This window comes from Phyllobates terribilis, unplaced genomic scaffold (genome assembly GCF_046119375.1).
Source record: "Phyllobates terribilis strain yellow unplaced genomic scaffold, ASM4611937v1 Scaffold_11__3_contigs__length_659146591, whole genome shotgun sequence".
In the NCBI taxonomy this organism is placed as follows: Eukaryota; Metazoa; Chordata; class Amphibia; order Anura; family Dendrobatidae; genus Phyllobates; species Phyllobates terribilis.
In genome coordinates, this window is record NW_027362771.1 from 571,350,302 (window position 1) to 571,372,384 (window position 22,083).

General features: G+C 46.2%; 1 protein-coding gene, 1 long non-coding RNA gene and 1 other non-coding gene across 3 annotated transcripts in view; 2 read left to right on the forward strand and 1 right to left on the reverse strand.

The window, feature by feature from the left end:
* Window positions 1-18,807, reverse strand: part of PIN1 (peptidylprolyl cis/trans isomerase, NIMA-interacting 1) — a 30,113-nt gene extending 11,306 nt beyond the window's left edge. Inside the window, exons 1-3 of the mRNA XM_073654170.1 lie at window positions 18,665-18,807; window positions 11,977-12,177; window positions 10,119-10,229 (exon numbers count right to left, since the gene is read on the reverse strand). Of these exons, the coding sequence (XP_073510271.1) occupies window positions 10,119-10,229; window positions 11,977-12,177; window positions 18,665-18,722 (370 nt within the window). The 5' untranslated portion in view covers window positions 18,723-18,807. The remainder of the gene's footprint in view (window positions 1-10,118; window positions 10,230-11,976; window positions 12,178-18,664) is intronic.
* LOC141166943 (uncharacterized) overlaps window positions 18,752-22,083 on the forward strand; it is a 45,091-nt gene continuing 41,759 nt past the window's right edge. Inside the window, exons 1-2 of the long non-coding RNA XR_012251362.1 lie at window positions 18,752-18,937; window positions 20,696-20,782. This is a non-coding gene — a long non-coding RNA (uncharacterized lncRNA). The remainder of the gene's footprint in view (window positions 18,938-20,695; window positions 20,783-22,083) is intronic.
* Window positions 19,037-19,108, forward strand: TRNAE-CUC (transfer RNA glutamic acid (anticodon CUC)). The gene has a single exon. It is a non-coding gene; the product is annotated as a tRNA-Glu (tRNA).

Sequence of the window (22,083 nt, forward strand, 5' to 3'; positions counted from 1 at the left end):
AGTCTGAACTGAATACCGACGGCCTTGTTAATACTGGTAGTCAACAACTTCCCTCTTCTGCTCACAAATCCTTTCCAATATCTGCAATGTAAAGTTCCAAAGCGTGGGGAAATCACACACACCAGTCTGTGAGCCGGAAGCTGCAAACGCTGCTGAAGCATGGCAAGGGCGGCGGAAGCCGTAGGAGACTTTCTAAAATGCGCACACAGGCGGCGTACTTTGTTGACAAGCAGCTCGGGGTAGGTTGCGACATTACGCTTTCAAACCGTCGCCTTCGTGTGACCGTGGCTGCTCAAATATTTTGGCATCGCTACACGCGTTCTAATCTTGAATAGCTTGAAGCTGGCCGGGCCCGAATTTATAAATGGAGAAGTGAACAGCTCTTCTGAACGTCCAAGTGTGGGATCAGTTGTCTCCGGGCACTTGGCATGCTGGGAGGAAGGAGGATCAGGGTGAGGAATATGCGGTCCAGACTCACGGCTACTGAGACTTGACCGTGTGGAAGACAGGGTGGTGGTGGTGGCTAAGTGACTGGAAGCATTATCTGCTATCCAACCAACAACCTTTTAACACTGCTCTGTGTTCAATAGTGGTGCTCTGCGGTCCCCTAGTAATTGGAACAGGAAGGTCGAGTGACAAGACGTGGGTGTTTGTTGTGGATAATTTCAGGTTGCCCTCGGCCACGGCCTCTCCATGCACAATAACCATCACGTCCACTTCCGTCCCTTGCCACACACCTTGCCCATTTTAAATGGAGGACAATATTTTCCACGTTCACTAGAAATGGCAGATTTTGGAACGCAGTTATATGTGATACGTCTGACAGAGAACCACGGTTTTAAATAGCAGGCCTGTAGTTTACTAATATTATTCTTCAGAGACCTCGTGTGAATAGCTTCACCGACACCCTGCAACATAATGGAAATGGAGGCCAATATTTTCCAGGTTCAGTTCAAATTTCTGAATTTTTATCGCTGTAATATGGAAAAGATCTGGTTGTATTCTGCAGTGCCAACAAGCAAATGGAGCAGAAAAATGAAATGGTGTACTCTGCATTGCTTTTTAAGCAAATAACCAGGATTAAGATAAAAAAAAAATAATTAGCCCTGGCCTCTGATACCTGGGGCTATTTCTACTAATATTTGTCAAAGCAGGAAAAGTCAGCAGTTGAACATGCAATGGACCCTCTTGCTATATGCACTGCAGTCTGCCACATACCCTGTCTACCTGCCTCATTCCTGCTATCACCACTGAATATATGCAGCTGGATTAGTCCTCAGAAGGACTGTTAGTTCAGTTGGAAATATACTGCTCAAAAAAATAAAGGGAACACTCAAATAACACATCCTAGATCTGAATGAATGAAATATTCTCATTGAATACTTTGTTCTGTACAAAGTTGAATGTGCTGACAACAAAATCACACAAAAATTATCAATGGAAATCAAATTTATTAATCAATGGAGGCCTGGATTTGGAGTCACCCCCAAAATTAAAGTGGAAAAACACACTACAGGCTGATCCAACTTTGATGCAATGTCGCTCTCCACGGCGTCTCCAGACTCTGTCACGTCTGTCACATGTGCTCAGTGTGAGCCTGCTTTCATCTGTGAAGAGCACAGGGCGCCAGTGGCGACTTTGCCAATCCTGGTATTCTTTGGCAAATGCCAAGCGTCCTGCACGGTGTTGGGCTGTGAGCACAACCCCCATCTGTGGATGTCGGGCCCTCATACCACCCTCATGGAGTCGGTTTCTAACCGTTTGTGCAGACACATGCACATTTGTGGCCTGCTGGAGGTCATTTTGCAGGGCTCTGGCAGTGCTCCTCCTGTTCCTCCTTGCACAAAGGCAGAGGTAGCGGTCCTGCTGCTGGGTTGTTGCCCTCCTACGGCCCCCTCCACGTCTCCTGGTGTACTGCCCTGTCTCCTGGTAGCGCCTCCAGCCTCTGGACACTATGCTGACAGACACAGCAAACCTTCTTGCCACAGCTCGCATTGATGTGCCATCCTGGATGAGCTGCACTACCTGAGCAGCTTCTGTGGATTGTAGAGTCCGTCTCATGCTACCACGAGTGTGAAAGCACAACCAACATTCAAAAGTGACCAAAACATCAGCCAGAAATCATTGGTACTGAGATGTGGTCTGTGGTCCCCACCTGCAGAACCACTCCTTTATTGAGGGAGTCTTGATAATTGCCAATAATTTCCATCTATTGTCTATTCCATTTGCACAACAGCATGTGAAATTGATTGTCAATCAGTGTTGCTTCCTAAGTGGACAGTTTAATTTCACAGAAGTTTGACTTACTTAAATAAATCACGATTTAGTTATATTCTGTTGAAGTGTTCCCTTTATTTTTTTGAACAGTGTATATATTATATATATATAGTGGTATACCTATACTAACTATAAACAAGCAAATCTCTCCCTAGCTCAGCAGCTCCTCTCCCTACTCTGCCTGATTCCGGAGTAGACTGACGAGCATGGCGGCGCCCGGTCTGATATAGACCTGATGACGCTGTGCGGCCAGCCAATCACTGTAATGCCACAACCACCATGGCTGCGGCATTACAGTGTGTGGCAGACAATCCCTGCATGTTCATTGGCTCTCTAAAGAGCGCCAAACATGCAGGGAGGGGGCCCGAGTTCCTGCCCGAGCAACTCAAATACTCGCTGAGGACAGTGATGCTGGGGGAGTACCGAGTAGTGGCGAACACGTTCGCTCATCACTAGTCTTTACTACTTAGTACTGCCTCGTGGCTGTTATAACCTGCTGCAAACGTGATGCATGCCTAGACAAAAGCTTCTGGCAGTGTCCTGAGGAGTCTTAAGCCCAATCCTCATTGGCAATGGCCTCCAATTCACCAACATTCTTGGGTTTCCATGCTGAATATGCCTTCTTCACATCCCACTAAATCTTTATTAATGCGGCTATAAACTCAAAAGACTGACGTCGGAATTCAGCCTTAACCATATTTCTAAGTTGAAATCAAGTCTCAGTCTACAAATCCCCTAGCCAGTCCAGGTATTTGATGTGTTTTATCTCAAGCCTTCGTGATGCAAGTAATGAAGTCCTTGCTGCTTCAGTTATTCCCCAATTTGCAGATTCTCTATCTTATGGGGTATTCTTAGACTGCAGTAGTAGAAGTGGCACTTTGTGCTGAATCTGGAGAAACCAATTGATATATTAGTTTGGTTTATGGTGAAAAGAAAGTTTGTAATTTGTAATGAGGAGGGTATTATTTTGATTCCAATTATAGCCAGGAACTGATCTTCAGTTCTCGGGAGCTGCTGCTACACATTAACCCCATAGCACAAATGGAAATAGGAGAGGAGGGTTCAGGAGCTGAACTCTCTCCACAAGCACCAGATGCCAGCTATTATTCATAGCTGGTATCTGTCATTAACAGAGGTGGCCGGAGCTGAGATGTGATTGCTGCTGTTAAACATTTAGATGCTGCTGACAATCTCAGACAGTGGCATTTAAATTGAATGCATGCGCGCACTGCCCCGATCAGCCTCCCTTGACGCAATCGTGGGGTACCGATGGGTTACCATGCCAGCCAGCCTAGGCCCACATCGTGCTCCAAAGACATACTGATAGGGAATCTAGATTGAACCCCAATGGGAACAGTGATGATAATGTCTGTAAAGTGCTGCGAAACTAATGGTGCCATATAAGTGAGTAAAATAAATAGCTGCCATCTTGATATTCCTGGGATGCCCAGAAACAGGTTGAGATTCATAGGAGACTGCAATTCACTCTATCGCAATATATTGTGCAAGCGATCAGATGATCACAGGATCAAGTTCTCAGAGGGAATTATAAAAGGGAAAAAAAAAAAAAAAGTTTAGTAAGAAAAAAAAATTTATATATATATATAATAGTGTTGAGCGATACCTTCCGATATCAGGAAATATCGTATCGGATTGGATCGGACCGATACCCAAAAAGTATCGGATATCGCCGATTCTGATACCGGAAACCAATGCAAGTCAATGGGACAGAAATATCGGAATGAAAATAAACCCTTTCTTTCCTTGTAGGTTAATTCTACATGAAGTAAAACAACTAACAATAATGTAGAATGTATTATGCAAAAAGCCGGCAATTCAGCAGCGGCATACACCGGTACCCGACAATTTACAACAGAAAGAATAGAGCTTCACACATAGATTAGATAGATAGAAACATGTCAGTCACATATATATGAAGTACAGTGACAGTGTTGATTACTGTACTTGTCATTTAGTGTAAAGGATTTATTAAAAAAATATATTAGTGTTTTCATGCACCGTCTCTTTAAAAAAGCCGGCCGGCAATTCAGCATCTGTACCCGACAATTTATAACAGACAGAACAGAGCTTCACACACAGATTAGATAGATAGAAACATGTCAGTCACATATATATGAAGTACAGTGACAGTGTTGCTTACTGTACTTGTCATTTAGTGTAAAGGATTTATTTAAAAAAATAATAGTGTTTTAATGCACCGTCTCTTTAAAAAAGCCGGCCGGCAATTCAGCATCTGTACCCGACAATTTAGAATAGAAGGAATAGAGAATCACACATAGATTAGATAGATAGAAACATGTCAGTCACATATATATGAAGTACAGTGATAGTGTTGGTTACTGTACTTGTCATTTAGTGTTAAAATAAAGGATTTAAAAAAAAATTGGCGTGGGGTTCCCCTTAATTTTAGTCTCTAGCGGAGGTTAAGCAGACAGCTGGGGCAGATATTTGAAGCCTGGGAAGGGGGTAATACCCATGGAGCTTCCCAGGCTACTAATATCAGCCCCCAGCGGAATACTTAGCCTTTACTAGCTATTAAAATGGGGGACCCCCCCCAAAAAATGACGTGGGGTTCCCCCTAATTTAATAGCTAGCAAAGGCTAGGCAGACAGCTGGGGGCTGATATTAATAGCCCAGGAAGGGTGCCATGAATATTGGCCCCCTCCCAGGCTAGAAGCACCAGCCGTCAGCCGCCCCAGAAATGGCGCATCCATAGGATGCGCCAATTCTGGCACTTAGCCTCGCTCTTCCCACTGCCCTGTAGCGGTGGCAGTGGGGTAATAGGGCTGGGGTTGATGTCAGCTTATAATGCCAGCTGACATCAAGCCCAGGTTAGTAACGAAGAGGCGTCTATAAGACACCCCCATTACTAATCCCATAGTCAAAGTTACAAAAAAAACACAAACACCCAGAATAAAGTCCTTTAATTGAAATAAACACACAACTCTTTATTGTTCTAAATTAAACCATACTTACCGTCACGCCCATTCCAGCTGAAGCCAACGATCTCCTGCAATAAAAGAAAAATAATAAAGCAACCTCATCCTTACCTTTCCATGGTTCCCACGATGGCTCCAGCTCTGCTACATTGAGATGACAGGCTGGACCGCAGCAGAACGCTGCCATCCAGCCTGTCATCCGGCAGACACTGAGAAGCGCAGGCATGCTTGCGCTCCTCAGTGTCTCTCTGTGACGTCATCCAGATGAGCCGAGTTCATGTCCAATGAACTCAGCTCACCTCATGCACGTCACTGACAGCGTGGGAGAATTCTCCTGCACTCAGCGCTTCAGCGTGAGAATTTTCCCACGCTGTCAGTGACGTGCATGAGGTGAGCTGAGTTCATTGGACATGAACTCGGCTCATCTGCAGAGAGACACTGAGGAGCGCAAGCATGCCTGCGCTTCTCAGTGTCTGCGGGATGACAGGCTGGATGGCAGCGTTCTGCTGCGGTCCAGCCTGTCATCTCGATGTAGCAGAGCTGAAGCTGTCGTGGGATCCATGGGAAGGTAAGGATGAGGTTGGTTTATTATTTTTCTTTTATTGCAGGAGATCGTTGGCTTCAGCTGGAATGGGCGTGATGGTAAGTATGGTTTAATTTAGAACAATAAAGAATTGTGTGTTTATTTCAATTAAAGGACTTTTTTCTGGGTGTTGTGTTTTTTTTAAATACTTTACTAGAAATTCATGGTGGTCATGTCTAATATTGGCGTGACCCCATGAATTTCGGGCTTAGGGCCAGCTGATAATGCCAAGCTGGCCTTAACCCCTTTATTACCCAGTGAGCCACCGCACCAGGGCCCTGGATGAGTTGGGTACAGCGCCAGAAGATGGCGCTTCTATGAACGCGCCATTTTCCGGGGCGGCTGCGGACTGCAATTTGCAGCGGGTGGGGCCCAGAAAGCTTGGGCCTCCCTGCGCTGCAGATTCCAGCCCCCAGCAGCCTAGTTGTACCTGGCTGGACACAAAAATAGGGCGAAGCTCCACGTATTTTTTTTTTAAATTATTTCATGAAATTCATGAAATAATTAAGAAAAAAAGGGCTTCCCTATATTGTTGTGTCCGGCCAGGTACAAATAGGCAGCTGGTGGTTGGGGGCAGTCCGTTCCTGCCTGCTGTACCTGGCTGGACACAAATATAGTGCGAAGCCCCACGTCAATTTTTTTTAAATTATTTCATGAATTTCCTGAAATAATTAAAAAAAAATTGCCCTGGGGCTTCGCACTATATTTGTGTCCAGCCAGGTACAGCAGGCAGGAACGGGCTGCCCCCAACCACCAGCTGCCTATTTGTACCTGGCCGGACACAACAATATAGGGAAGCCCTTTTTTAAAAAAAATATTTCATGAAATAATTAAAAAAAAAAATATGTGGGGCTTCTCCCTATTTTTGTGTCCAACCAGGTACAACTAGGCAGCTGGGGGATGGAATCTGCAGCGCAGGGAGACCCAAGCTTTCTGGGCCCCCCCCCACTGCAAATTGCAGTCCGCAGCCACCCCAGAAAATGGCGCGTTCATAGAAGCTGGATGCTGTACCTGGCTGGCATACAAAAATATGGCAAAGCCCACGTCAAAATTTTTGGGAAAAATTAATTAAGAAATAAATAATAATTTAGGGACTGCATCTTTATTAACTCCTCAAATGTCATTTAGTGTTAAAATAAAGCATTTATTTAAAAAAAAAAAATTGGCGTGGGATCCCCCATAATTTTAGTCTCTAGCGGAGGTTAAGCAGATGGCTGGGGCAGATGTTTGAAGCCTGGGAAGGGGGTAATACCCACGGAGCTTCCCAGACTACTAATATCAGCCCCCAGCTGAATACCTAGCCTTTACTAGCTATTAAAATGGGGGACCCCCCCAAAGAAATGACGTGGGGTCCCCACTATTTTAATAGCTAGCAAAGGCTAGGCATACAGCTGGGGGCTGATATTAATAGCCCAGGAAGGGAGCCATGAATATTGGCCCCCTCCCAGGCTAGAAACACCAGCCGTCAGCCGCCCCAGAAATAGCGCATCCATAGGATGCGCCAATTCTGGCACTTAGCCTCGCTCTTCCACGCTGCCCTGGTGCGGTGGCAGGGGGTAATGGGGCTGGGGTTCATGTCAGCGCCAGCTGCCATGAAGCCCAGGTTAGTAATGATGGGCGTCTATAAGACACCCCCATTACTAACCTACAAAGTGTTAAAAAGAAAACACACACTACACCCAGAAAAAAATAATTTATTTGAAATAAAACACACCATTTTATTTAATTCTTAGTTTACTAAAAAAAAAATAGTTACCTGTCCACGTTCCTGCGCTGATCTCCCATGCACAGCTGTCACATCTGGAGATGGTGACAGCTGTGCATGGCTGCTGTAAGCTCACACTGCCGGGAACACGTCCGCTCCCGGCAGCGGGAGCCACTGACTGAGGTCACCGGAGTGCATTCAGGAAGCGCAGCTCCGGAGACCTCCTTTACGGCACTGCTGTACCGTGGGAATTTCTCACGATACAGCAGGGCCGTAAAGGAGCTAACCGGAGCAGCGCTGCCTGAACTCCGGTGAACCCGCTTATGCAGTGACGGGGCTGCTTTACGGCCCCATCATTCTAGCGGCGGCAGCGGTTCAGAGCGGTCACATTCTATGTGGCTGCTCTGAACTGGAGATCATCATGGGACACTCGTGGACTACTACGGAGGGGTAAGGATAAGGTTGTGGTTTATTATTTTATATTTTATTACAGGAAATCGATGGCTTCGGGGAATTAGGTGTCTAGGTGAGTATAGGTGTAGTTTTTTATTTTTTACTTTATTTTAGGTGGCGATCGGCGGGGACAGGTAATGTATGAACTAATTTATTGTAGGTAACCACTGGCCACCAATGACATGTATTTAAAATTTATTGGGGACACAGTAGGGCAATTTAAATAGCAGGATCAGGCTGATAGGAACTACTGCTCCCATCGAGCTGATCCTGCTGGCACGAGTGGACGGGGGACAGACATAGGCCGATGGGAGTAGTAGTGTCACATCGGCCTATGTCTGCCTGAACGCAGACACCGCGCAGACACCGCGCAGACACCGCACAGACACCAATCATGACGGGTCTGGGAGGTGAGGCTGACCTGTGCGACCATGGGAAAGTTCATGTGAGTTCATGCAGTGAAGCATGAACTCACGTGAACCCTCTGAGGGCACTGCGGCTACTTCAAATTAACAGCTGATCGGCATCACCTGATACCTCAGCTGTTCATTTGAAATAACCGGCGGGAAAGCGCAGCACAGAACGGGAAAGCCGGCGGTGAAGTCTTTTCACTGCCGGCTTCCCCGCCCGGGTTGTTCGCTCCCCGCTCCTTGGTGCTGCGCTCCCCGCCCGGTCCTAACTTACGATCGGGATGGGAGGTGGCGAGGGGAGCGGAGGATCGGGGTGGGAGGCTGCGGGGAAGCAGTATGGGGCTGTGTGATTGTTTAAAAGCCGGCGGCTTTTTACCGCCCGCCGGCTTTTAAACAATCAGAATTCTCCCACGCTGGGATGGCATTCTGATGACAGGCTGGATCTCAGCTGAGCGCTGCCATCCAGCTTGTCATCCTTCAGAGACACTGCAGAGCGCAGGCATTATGGGAACTTCCGATTCCGGTATTCGATATTGTAAAAGTATCGGAATGCTCAACACTAATATATAATATTCGAATCACGTCCCCGTCCCCCCCCCAATTAAAAATAAATAGAAAAAAAAATCATATTTCAATGTTTTTTTGCATACAAGTTCTATCCATGTTTTTCACGGCCTGTTTTCTCTGCGAAAAAGAGCGGACACATGTCCAATATTGACCAGAGTGTTGGATTAAAATCGGCAATGCAAATCTATGGATTCATGAAAGAAAAAGAAAAAAAAAAATCAAACAGCACTCGAAGTAATAGAAATGTCGGTGCTGGTGACTATTCTTTATTTCAGAGCATTCTATGTATATTTTCACAAGTGGCAGATATTTTTTGTAGAAGTTTCTGCAAATGTCCTATTTATATGATGAGACTTTAGAAAAAAAAAAAAAGAAAATCTCGCAATAACCACCTAGATGAGGTGATTAGCCAAAAGCATGACCCTTTCATGAGCCTTGCAACAAGACCAGGAAAAAAAATAAGGCCAAGTCAGAAACGTATGTACAGGCAGCCTGTTTCAGGGTGTTTGCCCCTCATCAGCGTGGAGCAGAGTCGAGCTGTGAGGCAAGTATGGGCTCTCCTAACAGAGTACGGAGCATCACTAGCATTGCTCTCTACCGATGAAGGACAAACTCCCCAAATCATCGCGTCTTTGGGCAATGCTCCAAGACTTCCTAAAGGTCAGACGTACAGGTTTACCTACCTCTCATAGATGGTTACTTTATTGCAAGAGAGCTGATTTGTAATGACACCTGCAGAAATCCATGTGCTTCCTGCCAAAACCGCCTCATTCTTGGTAAATGGACCATATTTACAGTTGTTGAAACATCTCCCAACAAATGTGCCGTGTGTGAATATCCCCTGAGAATTCGCTGGAGAAAGTAGGAAGCCACCACAGAAAAATAGCAGCGTGTTCAACTCCTGCACCGAAGATTTACAGGACAAGGGCTGACTGTGACTACACAGGGACTTTAGTAGGACAGGAGCATCAGGCACAATTTATAGGGCACATACAGTATCTTAGGGCCGTGACTCGCAAATTTACAGCTACAGCGACGCACAAACTTTGATTTGGATTTTTGCGGCAATAACTTGTGGGTCACATGAAGATTTTGTGCAGATTTCTGCTGAAAGGCGTGAAGCAGAAAACGACCATTAACGTTTGGAAGTAGTAAGGACTTACCTCTACCAAAATTTCCCAAGTCACCTCCGGCCTTAGCAGAACTGCAGTCGCTAAACTGTGAGGCTAAAGCTTCAAAGTCCTCCGCTCCAGATTTGATTTTCTGTATATAGCCTGAAAAGGACAATATAAATGCCTTAAGAAGGTACAGTTATGGTTTATCTTTCATATCTAAAGTTATGGGCGAGAAGTGTTGGCACCCTCAAAATTGTTCCAGAAAAAAGTATTTCTTCCAGAAAATTATTGCAGTTACAAATGTTTATTTCCTTTGTGTGTATTGGAACAGCACAAAAAAAAGGCAAAGTGGAAATAATTTCACACAAAACCCCAAAAATGGGCCAAACAAAATTGTTGGCACCTTTCCAAAATTATGGTTAAACAACTTTGTCTTAAGCATGTGATGCTCGTTCAAACTGCTGGAGATCAACCAGAGCGGCGCTGATAAGTATAAGGACGGGGCCACACGGCCGTCGATTCTCATGCAAGAGAAAAGGGACAATTATGCTAATGTCACTCACACCAAACACGGTCAGAGTCTGAGCTGACTCATCTTACCGTGCTCCGATTCTCTCACATGAGAGAATAACCTCACAACTGTGGAGAAGATGGATAACTTAATTTCTCCATCTTCTGTATTGTCTCTGTCCGCAGTTGACATCCAAGTGCAGTCCGATGTTTCACACGCACCCTTAGACTTTTATGGGTGCGCGTGATCTCTTCATTGGATGCACTTGTAGTATCACATTGGGCTGAGTGCTATCTGATAAAACATCGGATAGCACTCAGCCGTGATATACGCTCGTGTGAGAAAGCCCTGAGACTAAGTGCAGGGAATTTAGATTACTGGCACTATGCCAACGCAGCAATAATAAAAAAATGAAGTTGAAGTGGTGGTTTTAAGGATAATGTATACTATGCCATCAGCAAGAAAAGTTAGGCTGCATTCACATAAAGCAACTGCAGTTTTTTTTTTTATGTGATTTTCCAAAACCCTGGGAAAATTAATACGTTTTACTGAGATGTAGAAAAATGCAGCATGATCACAGAATGTAATCTACAAATCCAAGCTAGCAGTGATAAAGGGTTATTCCCCAAATGACAAGGTATCTCCTATATGATAGGGATCCTACTGTTGGGGCCCCAAGACATCCAGCGGTCGGGGCTCTGCAGCCCCGTCTTGATTGGAGAGGTGGTGCGCATGTTCAACCTCTGCTTCATTCATAGTTTATGAAACTATGTTTTTACCCCGTAATCCGACTGACAATGAATGGAGCGGAGGCCGAGCTTGCCCACCATCACTTAAACAACAAGCCATCTCCGGCCGATCCTCAGAGAATGAATGCAACATGTGCACAATGCAAACAGAAGACCCTCGTTCTAGCAATTTTCAGCGGTCAGACCCCTATCGATCTATGTGATCACCTTTCATGTGAATAGGCAATAACTTCTTTTTAACCCTTTAAGACTCTGCTCACATCTGTGATAGAAGCTCAATTAAAATTATGCTGGCTTCTGTTGAGTACTTTGGCTAAAACCAACGTGATCCGTCCTATGCCGCTGCTGTCTGGCATTACAGATTGGGCACAGGGCCACAACATGTAGGTTTACATTGACAGGAATTGCCCAGTGTTGTGCCCGGGCACGTCAGCGGTTAGCCGCTTTGCCTACAGCACTTCTTTTATGTCTACAGAGAATCTATCCAGCCACCTGGGAAGAATTATTTCTCTTAGATGATCAGGTCACAACACCGTGGGCTCAGATCCCTATAAGGGGACTGGCGATGGCCCCACTGGCTTCTATGTAATGTGAGCTGCTATCTTTGGATGCATTATTCCCCACACTTATTCCAGTGCTTACCTACCATTAATCAGCTCCAGAGCCTCATCTTTGGTGCGTGTGATTCTCTCCTGCCTCCACGATGAAGGGCGTCTGGACTGGGTATGCTTCACTAGCAGGTGAGAACATCGCACCTTTGCCGGCTCACCTTGCCCGTTTTTCCCGGATGCGGTAGGTCGCTCCCACTGGCTGGCGTTAGTCATGTGGTTGAAATAATACACACGTCCTGAAGCAAAAAAAAAAGCAAAATCAAACTAACCTTTAACAACCAGGCCTGAGTCTTAAAGGCGTAATCTCAAGTTCGAATTGGACAGTATCTAACTCCTGACCACCGGGACCCCATGGATCCAGAGAATCGGGCTCTGAAGAGAACCGTGTGAATGGATCAGAGGTCAATCATGAGCACTGCCGCTTCATTCATTCTCACGGGAGAGCCGAAGACCAGCTGAGCGCAGCAATGATCTCTGGCAATCCCATTAAGAATGAATAGCGCGGCAATGCCCATGACGGACCACCGCTCCATTTACACGGTTCTCTTCAGAGCCTTGGTTCTTGGGATCGGAGAGAGGTCCCAGTGGTCCAGAAGTTATACCAGCTCTAACGGCTTTCTTTTTTTTTGTGCTCTGAGTCGTCAGTTTTATGGAGTCTTCCTTAGGTGGAGCGTTAAAGGGGTCTCAAAATGAGTCTAGCTAGCAAATGCAGAAATACAGCGAAAAACTGAGCTGAAACTTACAGTCTCAAGCCCATTTTTCTACGAAGTGTTATATCTCAGCCAAAAAGCTGGATTCACATCTGCACTGCTCAGTATAATGTCCTCCATTTTGCTGAATATGGGTTACATAGGGACAGGAGAGCAGGAACTCCTCATATCTGTGTGTGCTGTATATGGGAGACCTTTGACAAACTATTTTTTTTTTTTTTATGAGCACAATTTTTCTGGATATATTTAATTGATTAGCTTTTATTAGAGGGGTTGTCTACTTCATTAAAAAAAAACATATACTTACCTACCAGACTGGCACCACACTTGCGATGTCAGCACGTGATTTCCCAGTCACGTGACATTTATGTCAGGTGATCGATGCGGAAAATTAGAGGCTCCAGAGCTCAGTTTCATCAAACAGAGCAGTTCCTATTGACAGAAGTAGGAAAGTGCAGAACGGCACATACTGAAAAGAATAGGAGTTGGGGGCGCAGTGGCCGGCAGCGGTCACCACAGTGTCCAGAACTGTCATTTCTGTCTCCGTACGCAGCCAGAGTAGATAACTGCTGATCGGTGGCTGTCGGACCACCACAAATCAGATATTGATGAAGTATCCCAAAGTTAGAACATCAATAGTATATTCCTAAAAACCATTTTTAAACCAAAACAAAAAAATGGTAGGTTAGACGTGGGGCTGATGGTTGTGCCTAAAAATAAATATTCCATTGATAAATCTACACCAAAGTTCACATAGGAGGGATGCAGGCATACAACCGGAGGTGGGGAGACAGGTGTGAGCAGGGGGCTTTACCGAGCCATCATTCAAGCATCTAGTCACGTTTCATGTCTCTCAGGTCCAGGTTCTGGGGCACATAATGACGCTCTGAGGTTTACAGCTCCTGCTGTTCTTGGGTTATGTGAGTGGTTACATGTTATCCTATAGATAGGCAATAAACATTAGATCACGGAGGGTCCCAGCAGTAGGACCACTACTGAGCAGGACAGGAGAGTCCTGTATCCCTCTAGTTTAAAGCACCACTACAGCAGGTTTTTTTCAGCGCTGGAGTGGTGCTTTAAACTCAAGTCCCCTGCCCCCGGTCACTTACCCTCCAGTGTCGTCACCGTTTTTTCAGTGCCGCTCCGGTCCTGCGGCACCATCTTGTGAGCGCAGCATCTGAGTGGCCAGAAGTCAGAAACTACGTCACAAGCTCTCAATGCAGGTCTATGACAGAACGAGGCTCTCATAGTCTTGTACTGATAAGTGACCTCCGCTCCATGAAACACTGGAGCAGCCGGCAGGTCACAAACTGCAGGAGACGGACCAGAGCGGTGACGAAAACTGATGAAAACGCCCGAAAGGGAGTATCACACAGGGGACTTGGATTCTAAGCACCACTCCAGCAGTGGTTGAGAGTGTGGTGTTGCTTTAACCCCTTTCTGACCCAAGGCGTACTAATACGTATCTGTGCCCTGGGCCTTATGGGCCAGATACGTATTAGTATGCCCTGGCGATTTTGCCCGCACACAGGCTGTGCGGGCGCGATAGCCGCCGGGTGTCAGGTGATTGTGCCAGGGGTGGTCCCACACTGCTCCCTGCACATTAACCCCCGAAATACTGCGATCGAAGTCGATCACAGCACTGCAGGAGCAAGGGGGTAGGTAAGCGCCGATACTTACCTCCTCTCCGGTGTCACGCGGTGTCTGTGCCGGGTCCCGGATGTCGTTATGACAACATCCGGGTCACCAGGAGGCAAGAACTTACTTTGGAGATCTCTCCCATGACCTGTTTATACCAAGGATGGTGACAAAGACGAGGGGGCACACTATGCGTCTGGAGGAAAGGAGGTTCCTGCACCAGCATAGAAGGGGATTCTTTACGGTCAGAGCCGTGAGACTCTGGAACTCTCTGGGAGAGGAAGTGGTGATGTCCAACTCACTTAATGAGTTCAAGAGAGGCCTTGACGCCTTTCTTGAGAACAATAAAATTACAGCTTATGCTTAGTGATAGTTAATTAATCCAGGGATTTAATCTTACTGCCAGATTGGTGTCGGGAAGTGAATTTTTCCTCAATGATGTAAATTGGCCTATACCGCATGGTTTTTTTTTTTACTTCCCCTGGATCAACGCTGCGGAATAGCTGCAGTGCACAAGAAATAGGCTGAACTGGATGGACGCTTGTCTTTTTTCAGCCTTATAAACTATGTAAACTATGTGATGCGCAGTGCGCGACCAAAGTAACTTCTGTAAGCAGAGCTGACAGGCTGCATAGCTATACAGCCGATCAGAATGTAAAAAGTGAAAGTTCCAGAGTGGGACAAAGTGTAAAATCTTCAAAAGTGTCAAAGTGGAGAGAAAAAAAAAAAAAATTGTACAAATATTAAAAAAAAAAAAAAGAAAAAATAATCCCCCAAAAAATTAATATACTGTACCCATAAATATTCTTATGAAAAAATAAACCAATAAAAGTACACATATTTGGTATCGCCGCGTCCGGAACGGCCTGACCTATAAAAAGGTCCCACTAGTTAACCCCTTTAGTGAACAAAGTAAAAAATAAATAAATAAATATGCTTTATCATACCGCCGAACAAAAAGTGGAATGAAACGAGATCAAAAAGGCAATGTAAATAAAAATGGTACTGCTGAAAACGTCATCTTGTCCCGCAAAAAACAAGCCGCCATACAGTTCCATCAGCCGAAAAATCAAAAAGTTATAGCTCTCAGAATAAAGCGATGCAAAAACAAATCTTTTTTCTATAAAATAGTTTTTATTGTATAAAAGCGACAAAACATAAAAAAAAAGATATAAATGTGGTATCTCTGTAAACATACTGACCCAGAGAATAAAACTACCTTATCAATTTTACCACATGTTGAACAGAATAAAAAATTTTTTAAAAAAATCAATTCCTGAATTTTTGGTTTTTGTTTACTCAGCCTCCCAAAAATCAGAATAAAAAGCGATCAAAAAATGTCACGTGCCTGAAAATGGCACCAATAAAAACATCAACTTGTCCCGCAGAAAACAAGCCGTCACATGACTCTGTCGGCCGAAATGTGGAAAAATTATAGCTCTCAAAATATGGCGATGCAAAAACTAGTCTTCAAAAAAAAATAAAAAAAAAGGTTTTTTTAGTGTGTGACAGCTGTCAATCATAAAAACCCGATATGATTATGGTATTGCTGTAATCGCACCGACCCGAAAAATAAACTCGTCTACTCAATTATACCACACGAGGAACGGCGTAAAAAATAAACTGTAGGGTTAGAGTTGGGCTAGGATTTTTTCAGAAGGAAAAGAAAAAAAAATTATGACGATACGGCGACTAGTGGAGCGCAAGTGCGCACTACTTGGGTTTGCATCGGGTGCTCAGGTATTCACCATGTATCGTGGGTGCTCGAGTGACATGCTCGAGTCTCCGTCCCACATGTTATGCAGCTGTTATACAGCCCAAAAAAACACGAGGGGATTGCCTGCCATGCACGACCGATCGCCGCATGTCTAACAACCATGAAACATGCGGAGCAGGGACTCGAGCATGTCACTCAAGCACCTGTGATACATGGTGAATACCTGAGTACCCGATGCAAACTCAAGTAGCGAGCACTTGCGCTCAAGACTAATGAAAACTTATCTAATATATATAATCGTCTTATCCCGTCTGTCTGCCTAGGAAATCCCGCGTCGCTGATTGGTCCAGCCGCGGCCAATCAGCGACGCAGGATTTCAGAAAAAGAAACCAGCCAGCCGTTAGCGGCTCATCTGCCGCACGGAGGTCAGCGGCGATGCAGCCGGGAGATGACCGGTGCTAGCCGGTCATCTCCCGGCTGCTCGCAGCAGAAGTACCCCGACCGGCGGCGCCACTGACCTCCATGCGACTACCGTCGGGAGATCAGCTGCTAGGGCCGCTGATCTCCCGACGGCAAGTGTGAAGGGAGGAGCAATCAGCGATATTGGCGTGACTTCAAATGTGATATCGTCCCTAAAAAAATGGTTTTGTAAATTTTGTTGTAAAAATGAGAAATCGCTGGTCAACTTTTAACCCTTATAACTTCCTAACAAAAAAAAAAATAAAAAATTTGGTTCCAAAGCTGTGCTGATATAAAGTAAGGGTGTGGGAAATGTTATTCAATAACTATTTTGTGTGACATATCTCTCTGATTTAAGGGCATGAAAGTTAAAAATTGTGAAATTTTCTAAATTTTTGTTTTTTTTTCACAAATAAATGCAAGTCATATCGAATAATATTTACCATAATCATGAAGTACAATATGTCACGAAAAAACAACCTCCAAATCAGGGGGATCCGTTGAAGCGTTCCAGAGTTATTACCTCATAAAGTGACAGTGATCAGAATTGTAAAAATTGGCCTGGTCACTAAAGTGAAAACCACCTTGGGTTGTAAAGGGGTTAAGAGACTTCTAATGATAGATAATGGGGCAATGGCATCGTGCATGGGCAATGGTAGTGGGGCAATGGCGGCGGGCATGGGCAGTGACGGTGGGGCAATGGCGGCGGGCATGGGCAGTGACGGTGGGGCAATGGCGGCGGGCATGGGCAGTGACGGTGGGGCAATGGCGGCGGGCATGGGCAGTGACAGTGGGGCAATGGCGGCGGGCATGGGCAGTGACAGTGGGGCAATGGCGGCGGGCATGGGCAGTGACAGTGGGGCAATGGCGGCGGGCATGGGCAGTGACAGTGGGGCAATGGCGGCGGGCATGGGCAGTGACAGTGGGGCAATGGCGGCGGGCATGGGCAGTGACAGTGGGGCAATGGCGGCGGGCATGGGCAGTGACAGTGGGGCAATGGCGGCGGGCATGGGCAGTGACAGTGGGGCAATGGCGGCGGGCATGGGCAGTGACAGTGGGGCAATGGCGGCGGGCATGGGCAGTGACAGTGGGGCAATGGCGGTGTGCATGGGCAATGGTGGTGTGCATGGGCAACGGTAGTGGGGCAATGGTGGTGTACATGGGCAATGGTAGTGGGACAATGGTAGTGTGCATGGGCAATGGCAGCGCTCCTTTTCCTGCCAGTCTCGTATGCATCACTGGGATTAAAAGCAATGTAAACCTCTGCACACATTAAACAGAGGTCGGTGGAAGCCAGATACCGACGGGCTCGGCCAACAGTCTCATGTGTATGGAGGTCCCTGACAAATGATTGTAGGGGGAACTAAGGATCCGATAGGTCTGCCTTTACACTGCCGATCCTTGTGTTCTCCCTGGGACAAGCCCCCAGAGACGTCTGGCAGCAGCACTCCATCATGGAGAACACAGGAGCGTTCGGACGAGCGAGCGCTGCTCTTTATGGTAGTGATGGACACCGGCCAAGCGGTCATTCGGCCATTAGCCATCTAAGGTGAAGGGGGAGGTGAACTGAAGAACTCAAAAGGGAAGATTTTTTTGCTTTTAAAGCAGATGTCATTAAAAAGGGGAGGGATCAATTGATCTTTATTGTCCAGCCATTGGCAGAGAGTAGACTTTACCAGCGGCCATTGCACCTAGCCGGGCCTTTCTGTACCCTGCACTTTTACATGGCGACCACTGGTTGAGCGGCCGATCACATAAAACACACAGAGGCCACAGCCAAATCGGGACCGTGTTCTGCCCTGTAGTGGGGGGTCCTGAGCGGGGTCTCGCTCCCACCTTGGATGAAGTCCGTATGGTATGGTGACCAGATGGTCTTGGCTTGTCTTCAGGAGCCAACCCCTCTAAGGGGCTTATCTGCCACTTTCACCTCTCGGCCACTCGCCCTCCTGGCTCTTAGACACAAGTACACGATGGCAGAGATCTATAGGGGGCGCTATCCCATCAACCATCGCTATAGTGGCCCCTGAGGCGATCAGTTCTGCCCTCCAGCCATGAGGAGCACGGCAGGATCAATGAATGAGCCCCAGAGGTGGCAGCACAATCGCAGCCAAGTGCCGGCTCTCCACAACAGAGCTGCGCAGATCTGAGCGGCCGCAGCGGTCACCGCTGGTCTGCCCGTCACTTCTTCCCTCCATTTACCAGAGCTGCGGCTCATCCGCTTCTCCCACCCGGACGGCAGCTTCTCCTCGTCCGCCATCTTGACTTCTGCGTCCAGCTATGCACCGCCCTCTATGACGTCACATCTAGATCAACGTTCCCTATTGGTCGTTCATCTCTGAGGCGCCGACGATGACGATGCAGACACCGGCCATCGCTGCTACTGAGAGAGGAGTAAAGGGCGGGAGAAACCGAACCAATCCAGATGTTTGTTATGTAGCTGCACATAGCCAGAACGTGTGAGGAAGGGGGCGGGTGGGTAAGAACTGCGCATTGTACAGCTGACTGCGCATGCGTGTCATATGTGGGCTGGAAAAGCGCTGTCTGGACACGACTCTGAAGTGACTGTCAGCTTCCCTGGTGGTCTAGTGGTTAGGATTCGGCGCTCTCACCGCCGCGGCCCGGGTTCGATTCCCGGTCAGGGAATAGATCGTTTTATTTATTTTTTTTCCATTTTATTATATATAAGTATATATATAGTAAATATATAGTTTAGTATATAATTATAATATATATACTTATATACTATAATTTATAAATATAATTAGATATTATAATATATACACTAATTACATATATTAAATATTTTATTATATTTTAAATTTGTTTCCATATGAAAAAGTTCATCACTATATTTGATGATAAGGAAAAACTTCCTTATTTGTCGACATTTATTTAATAAATATCAAGATGGACCACGACTTTGGCCAAGCTTTTAATTTTTTTCCATCTGTGTATTTAAGAGTTTGACATCCCTGCTTTAGATAGTAGTTAATGTCCCCATACACATTCAAGGCTGCCATCAGGGCATTACTGCCCTTACTGGCGTATGGGGCCCCGTTCTTCTGCTCACCGGGCCCCCGTGGCAGGATTCTGCCAGTTCAGTTACTGTGAACGTGCGATCTCGGAACGCACGTTCACTTGAAATCTATTGCCGTGTGGGAAACTTCCCGCATGGCAATAGTTAACAGCCGCCAGCCAATCACATTGGGGTCAGAATGGGGAGATAATGAGGGCAGCATGGAGACATTGGGGGCAGAATGGAGAGACATGGGGGTAGGATCAGAAACATGGGTCAGAATGGAGAGACACTGGGGGCATGATGGAGACATTGGGGGCAGGATGGAGACATTGGGGGCAGAATGGAGACATGGGGGCAGGATGAGACAATGGGGGCAGGATGAGACAATGGGGGCAGGATGGAGACATGGGGGCAGAATGGAGTCATGGGAGCAGGATGAGACAATGGGGGCAGGATGGAGACATGGGGGCAGAATGGAGTCATGGGAGCAGGATGGAGACATGAGGGCAGGATGGAGACATGGGGGCTGGATGAAGACAATGGGGACAGAATGGAGACATGGGGGCAGAATGGAGTCATGGGAGCAGGATGAGACAATGGGGGCAGGATGGAGACATGGGGGCAGAATGGAGTCATGGGAGCAGGATGGAGACATGAGGGCAGGATGGAGACATGGGGGCTGGATGAAGACAATGGGGACAGAATGGAGACATGTGGGCAGGATGAAGACAAATGGAGACATGGGGGCAGGATGAAGACAAATGGGGACAGGATGAAAACAAATGGAGACATAGGGGCAGAATCGAGACATGGGGGTAGGATGAAGACAAATGGAGACAATGGGGGCAGGATGAAGACAAATGGAGACATTGGGGCTGAATGGAGACATTGGGGTAGGATGGAGACATTGCTGGCAGAATGGAGACAAAATTGAGACATTGGGGACAGGATGGAGACAATGTGGGCTGGATGGAGATATGGGGGCAAGATGTGGGACATTATTACTGTAGGGGCTAATTAAAGAATATTATTACTGCTGTGATGTATTTTATTTTTGAAGATACTGTTTTTAGTGAGGGGGGTCCTGTTACTGTTCAGGGCGGCACTATGTCGCTTTTTTTTCTTAACCATGGTGTATTGTTGAAGTTTGGAAAAAATTGGGGAATGTGCTCTGAAAGCGGTGCTCTAGATAACTGTGCTATTTTATGCAGCGATGAGTCCTGGCTGGTAGAAGTGATGGCGGTCTGTGCTGGATGAAGAGGAAAAGCGATGAATGACTTCAACTAGAGACATCACTGGTGAGTCAGTATTACCTGTACACTGACACTATACACTGTATACTATGTACAGAGATCCTATGTGTAATGACACTTATGGTAATATAAGTATTTTGTTTTCTTATTAATGATCAGTATTGTAGTATTCGGTCACTATGTGGCAGTAATATGTGGTCAGGTCATGGTGTGACGGTATTTATTCCTTGTATGTGGTATTATTCGGTCACTACAGTACAGACCAAAAGTTTGGACACACCTTATCATTTAAAGATTTTTCTGTATTTTCATGACTATGAAAATTGTACATTCACACTGAAGGCATCAAAACTATGAATTAACACATATGGAATTATATACAGTACTTAACAAAAAAGTGTGAAACAACTGAAAATATGTCTTATATTCTAGGTTCTTCAAAGTAGCCTCCTTTTGCTTTGACTGCTTTGCACACTCTTGGCATTCCCTTGATGAGCTTCAAGAGGTAGTCAACAGATATGGTCTTCCAACAATCTTGAAGGAGTTCACAGAGATGCTTAGCACTTGTTGGCCCTTTTGCCTTCGCTCTGCGGTCCAGCTCACCCCAAACCATCTCGATTGGGTTCAGGTCTGGTGACTGTGGAGGCCAGGTCATCTGGCGTAGCACCCCATCACTCTCCTTGGTCAAATAGCCCTTGCACAGCCTGGAGGTGTGTTTTGGGTCATTGTCCTGTTGAAAAATAAATGATGGTCCAACTAAACGCAAACCGGATGGAATAGCATGCCGCTGCAAGATGCTGTGGTAGCCATGCTGGTTCAGTATGCCTTCAATTTTGAATAAATCCCCAACAGTGTCACCAGCAAAGCACCCCCACACCATCACACCTCCTCCTCCATGCTTCACGGTGGGAACCAGGCATGTAGAGTCCATCTGTTCACCTTTTCTGTGTCGCACAAAGACACGGTGGTTGGAACCAAAGATCTCAAATTTGGACTCATCCGACCAAAGCACAGATTTCCACTGGTCTAATGTCCATTCCTTGTGTTCTTTAGCCTAAACAAGTCTCTTCTGCTTGTTGCCTGTCCTTAGCAGTGATTTCTTAGCAGCTATTTTACCATGAAGGCCTGCTGCACAAAGTCTCCTCTTAACAGTTGTTGAAGAGATGTGTCTGCTGCTAGAACTCTGTGTAGCATTGACCTGGTCTCTAATCTGAGCTGCTGTTAACCTGCGATTTTTGAGGCTGGTGACTCAGATAAACTTATCCTCAGAAGCAGAGGTGACTCTTGGTCTTCCTTTCCTGGGGCGGTCCTCATGTGAGCCAGTTTCTTTGTAGCGCTTGATGGTT